The sequence below is a fragment of the Sapajus apella genome, unplaced genomic scaffold (genome assembly GCF_009761245.1).
Source record: "Sapajus apella isolate SASKATOON/1434 unplaced genomic scaffold, GSC_monkey_1.0 scaffold33, whole genome shotgun sequence".
NCBI lineage: Eukaryota > Metazoa > Chordata > Mammalia > Primates > Cebidae > Sapajus > Sapajus apella.
The window spans coordinates 2,187,214-2,198,757 of record NW_022436973.1 but is presented as its reverse complement, the minus strand read 5'-3'; the positions used below and the strand labels follow the sequence as shown (position 1 = coordinate 2,198,757).

The 11,544-nt window shown below is 46.7% G+C and overlaps 1 protein-coding gene across 3 annotated transcripts in view; it reads right to left on the bottom strand.

The window, feature by feature from the left end:
- Positions 1–1,141: 1,141 nt before the first annotated feature.
- Positions 1,142–11,544, bottom strand: part of CHD6 (chromodomain helicase DNA binding protein 6) — a 193,934-nt gene continuing 183,531 nt past the window's right edge. For 2 of the 3 annotated variants that reach the window (XM_032294922.1, XM_032294923.1), the window contains 2 exons: positions 10,857–10,976; positions 1,142–4,313 (listed from right to left, as the gene is read on the bottom strand). In XM_032294922.1, the coding sequence (XP_032150813.1) occupies positions 3,417–4,313; positions 10,857–10,976 (1,017 nt within the window). In that variant the 3' untranslated portion in view covers positions 1,142–3,416. The remainder of the gene's footprint in view (positions 4,314–10,856; positions 10,977–11,544) is intronic. The other variant, XM_032294924.1, reaches the window with a different exon arrangement.

Here is an 11,544-nt window from a genome sequence, read left to right as displayed (position 1 = left end):
TAACAACGCCCATCCATGCTTTAGGCCATTCATGCACCCATCTGTTGGTGCTTAGTTGGGACTCAACAAGATGAGGCTGGGTGAGTCTCTTGCTCACCCTTGAAAGAGGCTTTGGCACTTTCCTGCCAGCCTCATCGATAACTTCTGACTCACCCCTTTTGGAGTTGAGACACCATATTCTCAAAGCTCAGGAGCAGAGTTCTGAAAAACCTTGAGAATTTCAGCTACCCAGGTGGTCCTGTGTTTTATGAACCCATTCTAACCCACGGAAGTCTAGTTCCCCATAAATCCCAGGTATGTCATTGAGGTGGGACTCCTGGTATGGGACTTAAGAAGTGGCACTGGGACTGTGCCAGCTGAGAGCGTTCAGGTCCCAAGTTTGGAGCAGGATGCCCAGGATGCTGTGCTGTCAACTCCTTTTTTTTTTTTTTGAGATGGAGTCTCCCTGTCGCCTGGGTTGGAGTGCAGTGGCACAATCTTGGCTCACTGCAATCTCTGCCTCCCAGGTTCAAGCGATTCTCCTGCCTCAGCCTCCTGAGTAGCTGGGATTACAGATGCCCATCACCACACCTGGCTAATTTTTGTATTTTTAGTAGATACGGGGTTTCACTACATTGGCCAGGCTGGTCTCAAACACCTGACCTCAAGTGATCTGCCTGTCTCAGCCTCCCAAAGTGCTGGGATTATAGGTGTGAGTCACCTCGCCCAGCCCCAATTCCCTTCTAGGGTATGTTTTAACCAGGTGTTCTGGTCAGTCGAGAGACAGGCCAAGTCAATCCGCATGATGAATATTCAACAAGTCCTCAGTAGGGTGCCCAACACATATCAGACACCTCAGAAAGGCAGTGTGGATACCATGCACTCACAAATGCCCCAGGCAGCAAGAGACACCCAAGTGCCACTGAGCTCCTCAAATACAAATGTGACTTTTAAACTTTTGTTTTTTGTTTTTAAATCCAGGATCAAGACCACAATTTATTATGTAAGACATGGGGTGAAGAATGATCAAGGAAAGTTATGGCTGTGAGTGACATGGAATTAGATGAAAAGGCTCAAGTTTGCTGAAGAGAGTTTAAATTTGGCTTTTGCTCTTGGAAACGTCAAAATAATCATAAGAAGCACTTTTGCCTTACAGAGCAAATAATCCACAGAGTGTCATTTTCATTTTGCAAACAGGGTCACAACAGCAGTCAAATAGAAGCCTAAACACCCAGAGAGTTAACATACAGATTTGATAAGGTATAACAAGGGATTGAGCATGCTGGTGGGTTTTTAAGTCAGATCCACATTGAACCCTGTGACCTACTGGAGGTTATAAGTGGAACCTGGGGAAAGCAGCTTTTCCATACAAAACAACAATAACACAACGACAACAAAGAAAACCAGACTCTGCTGGATGTCTATAATACTCATTTGCAGTAAGGCTTTCAAGATACAGGAATTTTTATAGCATTTGTATTTTAAGGATTTAGGGCAAATACATTTTTTTTTTTCTACTTGATAAAAAGAAAATTAGTACTTAAAAGGTTCAAAAATATATTGATTGAGTTATTTTTTTTACATAAATAAATTATATTGATTTTTAGGATTTAACAGCTGAAAAAACCCTTTCTGCTTCCACTGGAGGCAAAACTGAACAAAATGTTAGTGAAATAGAGCAGCATTTCCAAGAAATCTGTGGTCAGCATTGTAGACCATCTATGCTACAAGGATGTCATGAAATAGGATTTGCTCAATTACTGGATTCTTCTTCCATGATCAGTTATAGAATTTCTGGTTTATATCTCTGATTCATAAAACTGGGACTCCGCTTTTTGAAGATACATCTGATTTTTTTCAGTCACGGTTGAACAGACTTCTTTGAGATGCTCATTTTAACATTTACATAATTTATAATCCCAAGTGTATAAAAGACAATGACAAAAGCATCATAAATAAATAATGCAAAATGAAATAGTTATGTCAAACTTTTGGACCTTCTGATAAATTAGCAAAACTGTAACAGAAAAAGTAAAAAATACAGTAAATTGTAACAACAAAAAGTGAAACTGGTACTAGTAACACTTGCAACATTTCCAAGGGTCCTGCGCAGCCCTGCGCCCCCAGAGTACTGAACCATGAGCTTACTTCAAGTGTCAGAGTGTGAACTACCTGTGAAGAGTGAGACCATCAGAAGGGACGTTAACATGAAGGTGAAAGGAAATGGGGAAGTGCTGCTTAGGCAGGTTCTTTCTCAGTTCCTAAATGTGGAGAAACTGAGGAAGAAGAGAAAATAATGTTGACGTGCAATGCAGTTTTGATTAACGGATAATTTGGAATTTGGGTCTAACTGTAAGATATAAACAGAATGGAGAAATTAGTGGAGAAGTAACTTTTCACAGCTGTATTATAAAGGGTGGTACCCACTTGACAGCCTCAGATACTCTTGATCAGAGGACCTACTAGCAAGTGGCAAAGTTGCTGGGCCACTGTCTTCTCTCGGGCTCCATAAAGAGCCTTATTCTGGGTGAAGGAAAGCCTGAAGTGAAAATCCATTCGGTCCTGGTGCTCTTTCAACACAGAAAGACAAATTAATGGCTAGAGAAATCTGTAAGCGAACCAGGTGAGAGCAGAGTGCTAGCCGTGTGCTTGTGAAGCAGCATGTAGCTCTACAGAGCGCGGGTCCTTGCCCCCACCCCCGTCGCCAGCAATAACTCGTGGTGGGTAAAGCTTTCTTGAAGCAAGAGGCATCTTTTAACTGGGGAGAGGGATGTATAGAAAATAATGCCTAATCAGTATTTCTTCTTGCTGCAGGTTCTGAAAAACCATGAAGGGGGAAATTATATTTCTACTGGTGAGATTTTTGATTTTTATAAAGAAATGAATATATGTATTTTCAATCATTAGTTATATGCTTCTGTCTATACTACTCACTTAGTAATCATAAAATAGGGAAAGATTTTAACTCAAAAATATGCACCAGCACTTCCTTTTTCTGTGCTTTTTGGTTCCCTGTGACATTCTTTCTGTGCAACCCAGCTCATGGAAAAGAGCTCCTCTAGTCTGCTCTTCGGCCCTTCAATGGTAAATCCCTAGACAGCTTTCTTATGCCATTTTTCCTCCTCAAGTAAGTGGGAAACTTGGAAGAGAAGGGGGTAGGGCGTGTCACCAAGTACTGTATCAACTACGACTGCTGGAATGAACTGGATAACAGAATGAGAATTCTGTGCCTCCTAGACTAGGTAGACGACACTTATCTAATAAAGTGGTGAGACCCTGCGACTATTAACATCTGTTACCGTAGTTCTCAGACAGGAAATCAGGTAGGTAATTTTACTTATGGAAACACAGGTTCTTATGGAGGTGAAGTGAGGGAAGTAACAAACCTTTATGGGATAAGAAACTTACAAGTCACAATTTCCGAAATGAAAAAAGTTCTAATTGGTGTCGTTGTTGGAGTCTTTGAGTGCCCCTTCCCCAGCCTGTGCCACATGTTCTCTCTCTGTGGGCAAAGGGGCGCTGGGTTCGGTACAGTTCTGATCACTGCTGGGCTCCCTTTCACAGCTGGGAGCAGGCTCTGGGTGGGCGTTGGGGTTGTCCCCCTTTGTCTTCTTCTTCTTCCTCTTCTGGCTCTCCAGACCTATTATTTCTGAGTGTCTGGCCTGCTGCATGGCTGGCAGAGCCATGCCCATACCAGGGGAGAGGAACATGGATGGGTAAATGAGTCCAGGAGACACTCCTGGGATGAGAAATGGGTTAAAAGCCACAGGACTACTGGTAGTTATTGCAGGTTCAGACTGATCAGAAAATGGGCCTGGACCAGGCTTGTCTTCAGCTAAAGAGTCTGTTTTTACATCATGGCTACTTGGCTTGTCTTCCGCAGTCTTTTCAGTCACCGCCGTACCACTTTTCGTTGTGCTTGACAGAGACGCTGGAGCGGTGGAAGGGCAGGTGGTTGCCATGGGTGCATTGAGGAGTCCCCCAACGCCGAACATCTGGGGCACAGCAGCCATGCCCGGCAGCATCATGGGCAGCATGCTCAGGGTACTTTTGACCTCTTCACCCGTTGGCATTGTGGCAAAGCCAGCTGGAAACCCCACCAGCCCAGTGAGGGGGATGCCTGGCATATTTCTCATGTTCTGAAGTCCTACCAGGTCCATCCCAGCAATCAGTCCATTCATGAACAGTGGCCCCATTCCAGAGGGAGAGTCTGCCACAATGGAAGGAGCCTTCAGGAGTTCACTCCGAGGCCGCCTCCCTCTCCTGCGGGGGCCCGTATCTCGAAGAACAGGGTCAGCCAGGGTGTGATTGAACTTGTTTTCTGGAAGAAACCCCTGGAAAAACAGAAACACAAAATGCTGAAGGCGACAGGATGGCAGGTAGTCAGCTGAGGGTGACGACCAGGGCTCTGTCCCGGGCTGGCCTGTCTCTAGCTGCACGAAGGGTTCCCAGTAAAGGAGCACCTCCTGCCTACATGTGCAGCTATCAGGACTGACTGCAGCTGACAGGCTTCTCCCTCAGCAGCTGAGAGCATTTTGTGGCATGGGCACTACAAGAGCGCCTGTCACTGCCCAGTGGTAATTCCAACATGCTGACTGGCAAAAGTGGCACTCAGCCTGTGAGAAGCTGGCAGAAGAGAGTGGGGAGCTGGAGAAAGCACTCAAGGTGTCCTGGTTCTCGGCAAGACTATCATGGCTGAACGCCCTTCACCAGATTCCGACACTTGCCTTCCTCTTGACACAGGTTTTTACTGAAGCAACAAAGCAGAATATGTAAGGCAGGGTTTTGAAGTCAGATAGACCCGAGTTTAAAACCTGACCGCAACCTTGTTGCTGTAGGACTTAGGACATGTCAGTTAGCTTCTGAGTTTAAGTGAAAAAGGGCAATGGTTCCTATCTTTAGGGTGCTGAAAGTGACCTGTTTAACACATTACCTGATCCACAGGAAGCAGTGCTTGCTAATGGTACATTATTTATTGTGGGTGTGCACGCCCCACTCCTCTCTGAATATAATGGGATACATACATGTTTGCTGAATAAATGAAGGACTTCTTGAACATTGTTGGGGAAATTGCCACCAAAATAAGTGGTGGTTCTCCCTAAGGGGAGCCATCTTTTTTTTCTCTATTTGGAGGTTTACTCTCCGATTTTCTTAATTAGCAGAGAGCTCTGCAGTAAAGCACTTCTGCTGCACGTGGACCGCACCGTGACAGGGCCGAGGCCTCAACATGGGTGATCTGGCACCTGTACTGGACATTCCCACTGCCCATCAGGATGGCTGAGCTGCACAGAATCACGGGAGGGCAGATCGCTCCAGCAGCATTAGTGAGCAGGAGGCGACACGAGGAGAGGAAGGTGCAGACTGCGCCCCACACCCTCCTTCCTGAGAGTGGAGCTCAGGAGCTCTGCAGGGCAGTGAAAATGCAGCCAGGAACCTGCTCCCTGGAGCGTAAACAAACCGCTGCAATTACGATGGATCTCTCTGAATTTATAATCCCTAGAGAGAATTTCTTCCCCAGAGACAGGGAGCAATTTCTTTCAGGGCTTACTGCTGCAAGTCCCTGTGCCCCTGGAGAACTGCACGCCTTTCTCCCGATTGCCCTCCACACCTCACTGCTATCTTAATTTATCAAGTAGTACATGCCCATGGTATTAAAATAGGTGAACCGCACTTGTGCAGTTGAGCAGTCTGTGTTTCCTCATACAGATGAGGCGTACGGTGTGAGGACAAAGCCCTTCCCCTGCTGGCGCCCTCCCTGACTGTCTGGGCTTCTCCTTCTTACGGTTCCTGCTATAAAGTCAGTGCTGTTTCACCCCCTTCCCTTTGATTACAGCAGTGGTGAAGCAAAATGTTCAGAGTGGCCTCGATGGATCTTGTCACACTGGATTCCATGGAGGACAATGGTCACCATCAAGGCCGGATTTCGGAGCCTAAGGAGCAGCATGACCGGGGAGAGCTCAGTGGTGAGGGGTGAGGCCTCTGGGCAGCTGAGGCGACTCCCCCAGCTGCACCTGCAGCCTTTTCAGGATTCTCTTTTGGAATACCTTCCCTTCCACTAGAGTCTGCGGAGTAGGGGGTGGGGATGTGACAAGCAGCAGCTGAGGCTCCACCAGCCCACAGCTTCCTTGCCTGTGAGAATCAGAAGCAGGGACCAGGCTGTACCCCTCCATGGAGCACACTCCTGGGGCAAGAAAGGAGGTGCAGGTCTCACAAAGAGATACCAGAACGGCCAGAAAAACACCACAGAATGTAGAGAAAGAAGTCAGAGAAGCTGAGGATAACTATGGGCTGAGACTGGCCACCCGGCCTGAGGACAGTTAAGAAATCTATTTACAGTCTTCCGAAGGACACCTACTTACTTTAATTCAGCAGCTGTGGCATTTCCCATTTTTTCCACTGCCTCTCTTCTCCCAGAACTATGACAGAAGCAAATCTGTAGAAGACCCACTAGATTTTTATTTACGGGGCAGCTGTAAGGTTAGTTAGTGGCACTGGTTTCCAGTTCATATGGGCTGTAAGGACACACGTGCGTAGTGGGCCCCAAATGAGCAGCGAGGGGAATGGCTGCCAGAGGCAGCAGGGAAGGTGGTGGTGGTAACAGGATGAGTGGCAGAAGAATGGGAGCCCACGAAGGAAGCACTGATCACGTGTCAGGTGCTGTACGAAGGGCTCCTGCGGCAACTCAACAAATCAGTGAGTGAGCCCCGTGGAGTCAGTACTATCGTCACGCCTGCTTTACAGAGAATTTACGGATTCACAGATATGTGAAAACGTACATATTTGAATGTTTCGGAGTCCCCAGAAATAGTTACTTTTTGAAGTCCTACATCTGTCCTTCAGTGTCCCAAGAATATTAAAAAAAAAAACCTGTTCATCATAGACAAAAAAACTTTACTTTGGCAACTTTAAGAAGAAAATTCTCCTCAAAAGCCTTGGTTTGTATCGCAGAGCTAGAAGAAACTGTCAGATTTAGTCCCCTTTGTTTTCACAAACAGGGAGGGGCAGGGTACAGGTGGTCAGGGACAGAGCAGGTAAGAACGCAGGCCCACTTCCCAGCCCAGGACTCTTTCCACAGCACACCACACCCTCTCTTCTTCCCAGCATGACCTGCCACTTGCAATTTGCTAGGCTGGCAACTACCCACTCTGGCTCTAGGGAGGATCACTGGGGAAGAATTCCTGGCTGGTTCCTGTTTCTAAAGAGAGACAGTAGGACTTGTTGGATCGGGGCCAGGCTAAAAGGATAATTTCTCACCAGTTTGTCTTGAGCTCATCAATGCAAATCACCTCATTCTGGGCCAGCCACTCTGTCCACACAGCACAGTCTCAGGCCCTTGCTGGCATGGCACCACAGCCCAGGGCACTTTAGCCTGGGAAACAACAACCTGACCACAGGGCTTTCTGAGCCCCCTTCCCACAGCCTACCCACAACCGGGAGGCAGAGAAAGGTGGTGAGAGTGTCCTTCCTTTACATACATAAATGTGCCCTCATAACTCTCCAGCAAAGGCGGCATGTTCTATCTCAGAAGTCTTTCTGTTAGGAAGAAAATAAGCCCAGCATTTGATGAATGGTGGCTCCTTATTTTCAAGCAACCTGCTATAAATTAGATCTTCTTTAACACACTTTGAGAATCAAGGACCAGCCTATGCCCCAAAGGATCTTTGGCCACGTTGGACCTGGCCCAGTAAGTGCAAGCAGCACTCACAGGCTCTGGGATGTCAAAAGCATCCTTTCCCTGCCCTTGCTGAGAACCACAGATGTAGAGAGAATGGTGCGTCCTTTCAGAAATGAGAGCTTGCTTAGAAGGCACAAGCTGATCTTCCTTCCCCTCTAGATGTGGACAAGAGAAGCAGAAAGGCCCCAAGGGTACAGAGAACAGCTCTTCATTTGCAGCAGAGCAAGAGGAATGCTGGCCAAGGAAGTCAGCTTTAACCACGTCCTGTGGAGGAGTCACCCCAGCTACCAGCTGCTGCCCACCCCAGTCAGGTGCCCCTCCCAGCAGTGTGGCGACCACACACAGTGGCCAGGCGGGCTTTGGCAGCTCTCCCTCCTGGTAATTATACCCTGTGAGCAAACCTGCTTCCCCTTCCAGGGGAGGCCTGCGGAGGGGGCAAAGAGAACAAGGACAAGGAGCTTCCTTATGTTCAAGCACACTGGAGATAAATCCGCTTTCTATATGAATGCACAGGCATTCCAGCCCAAGAAGCACATCCTCATCAATGTGTGGTAGGTAGTATTTTTCCAACTCAAACTTAAATCTTGGGTGGAGTTAAGAGAAGGTGGTGACCAGAGCTTCATTTCTCTTTAGAAGGTTAGTACATTCATCCAACAAACACATGCTGGGTGAAAAGAGACTGAACAATGAAATGCAATGTGTGGCTCTTCATTTAAAAATCCTAAAACCAAACCAAAACATAGCAAAAACCAGCTCTAAAAGACATTTTTGGGATAACTGGTGGAATCTGAATAGAGACTAGGTAACAGATATTAATATGCACATGTAATGGCAATAATTATGCAGGAAAATGTTTTTTTATGAGATGCATGCTGAAGTATTTAGGGGTGATATGTCACATCTGTAATTTACTGTCAAATGGCTCAGCAAAACAACAAAACTATACATATATACGTAAAACACATACATATATAACTTACATATATAAACTATATTAAGTATATGTGTGTGTTCACATATATTTGATGAGCAACCGCTATGTACTGGGCATTAAAAATTCAATCCCACAACCATGCAGCCTGTGCTATGCTAATTCTGTGGACACCACCCATCCAAACCACAGCACATATGCAGAAGGGCTCGAAGTGAGCTCAAAGGAAGGGAGGAGAAGTTCCTCGTGAGATTTAAATCTATTTCTAAAAGGAAGGGTAGGGTTTCTGCTGTAGATGTTTGTGTCCCCTCAAATTACTATGTTGAAATGCTGTGCCCCAAGGTGATAATAACAGGACAATGGGGGATTTAGGGCAGTGATTAGGTCACAGGGCCAAGCCCTATGAATGGGATTTGTGATCTTATGAGAGCTGGCTCGTCCCTTCCTCCATTCAAGGACACAGTGAGAAGACACCTGTCTAGATGATGTGGCATGGGGTCTCACTAGATACCCTATCTGCCAGTGCCTTGACCTTGGATATCTGGGTCTCCAGAACTGTGAGAAATAAATTTCTGTTGCTTATCAGCTCCCCAGTCTGGTATTCTGTTATGGTAGCCTGAATGGACTAAGTTTCTATGGCAAAGAAAAAGAGCACAGTGTGCCCTAGAAGGCCTGTGTCCCAAGAGGAGCTGCAGGAGGTACACGGGTGCCCCTGCTGGGAATGCTGAGCCGCCTGGGTCTTGTTCTTGCCTTACTGCAGGAAAAGGGCCTCTGAGGCAGGCAGTGTGTTTATTTAACAAAGGAGGCTAACATCTCTGGGAAGAGGCTGGCTTGCAAGAACAGCTTAGAAATGGGTTTTCTGGCAGAGGGTCAGCATCTGTAGGGAGGGATGAGCACTAATTTCCAGGGAACATGAGGGAAACTGTTAGACATGGAGAAACAAACAAGAAAGCCAAGAGGGAACTACGTGGCTTTTCCTGACACATTTCTAAAGCAAGAGCTCAGAGACTATAACAAAACAAGAATCGAGGTCTTCCCTTGACGGCGTATCCAAGACACAGTGTGCTGGGACAAAAGGAGAGGCAGCGCGAAGGGGCGAGGACGGACAGATGGGACACAAACAAAGGTGAACTAGCTTGTACTGCTCAACAGGTGGAAGAAAGTGCGGGAGAATCCTAAGAAATGGGTAGAAGGGACATTTTCTGAGACTAAAGCAAGAGGGGAAAAAAGGGCAGCTTGCCCAATGTGACAAACTGTCTGGGGTCCAGGTCTCCCCCAAAAGGGCCGTGGTAGCAGATGGAGATAAGCAACAGCCACTATGGAGCTGCTAGACCAGCAGTCATCCAGGTGACAAACTCTGGAACACATTCCCTGAGAACATTAAATTCGAACCTCTTTCTTCACAAGGAGGAAATGACTAGGGTGGGCAGTCTTTTGGAGCTATAAAAAGAAATCACATTCAAGCAATCCCACCGAGAAGGGAATTCCTACTCAAGGAAAGATGTAGCTGGCAGAGTACTTAAGAGAAGGCATTCAGGAAAGCTTGAGTTTATGGAACAACCTGGGAAAGGCAAATGTCCCCACGAGGATCTTCAGAAGCTCCCTATTCAGACGGACAGCGCTTTTAGGAAGTTAAAAGCACATTTAGGTATAATTTGCCCAAGCTCAACACATTTTCAAGTTGAAATGTTGTTACCGCCCCCTAGAGGTTATGACTTTTCTGGTCCAAATTTGTACTGATCTGTAAACTATAATTAACTCGGATTCATAAGTATTCTGCAGAAGTCTTTGAAGTTCCTTGCAGTCTCATGATGCTATAATAGGAAAAGGGTCGTGCTTGGAGTCAGCCGTTTTTCATTGCCAGTGAGGCTGGACTAGGAAGAAATGTCTTCAATGGTGGCCAGAAAAAAATTAGGAAATGAAAATTTCCAATAATGAATTTTGTTCACTGACAGAGGTTAAAGTTTCTTTCCCCTTGTAACTCTACAAATAGGAGAAACAAAACACAAACCCAAGCTTTAGCAATGGTTTAACAAACAATCCTGGAGGTAAAGGTTGAAAACAAATGACTACTGGGAGTCACACAGTGCTCAAAAATGCCACAGCACCATTTCTCACTGCTAATCAACTTCCTGTGCTGGCTTCTAGTCCTCCTGAAAGAGTGTCTCCCAGCGAACCCCTTCCCAGCTGGGGCTTTCTCTCAAGTGTATAAGGCATGGCTCAACCGGGATGCTCCTCCTGGCCCCAAACTCACGTGGCCCTCTTCCTTACCCTCAGTCCTGGCTCCTTGGGGACAGCAGGAACCCTTTCTTCCCCACTCAGAGAGCTGACATCTAATTTTCCAGGTTCTTTACAGCGTGGCCTCCTCTGCTTTGGTTTGTCTGAAAAATTCTAGGATGAAAACGGAGACCAATATTACAAAACATGCTATCCCAGATTCTTCTGATGAGGCTGACACTTTTCTTTTCTTTCTTTTTTTTTTTTTTGAGACAGAGTTTTGCTCTTGTTACCCAGGCTGGAGTGCAATGGCGCGATCTCGGCTCACCGCAACCTCCGCCTCCTGGGTTCAGGCAATTCTCCTGCCTCAGCCTCCTGAGTAGCTGGGATTACAGGCACGTGCCATCATGCCCAGCTAATGTTTTGTATTTTTAGTAGAGACGGGGTTTCACCATGTTGACCAGGATGGTCTCGATCTCTTGACCTCGTGATCCACCCGCCTCGGCCTCCCAAAGTGCTGGGATTATAGGCGTGAGCCACCGTGCCCGGCCTGAGGCTGACACTTTTCAACTGGTTTTGCTATTGTTCTCATCAATAGCTCTGTGCACAGGAGCTGGTCAGGTTAAGCTAAAGGAAACAGCCACCTGACTTCACCTAGGCTTTCTCTCCCGAAGCAGCAGCGTTCCTGCAGTAAGCTGGAAAACAAGCCCCCGGCCCTCCAGACTAGAACACCTAAGCTGAT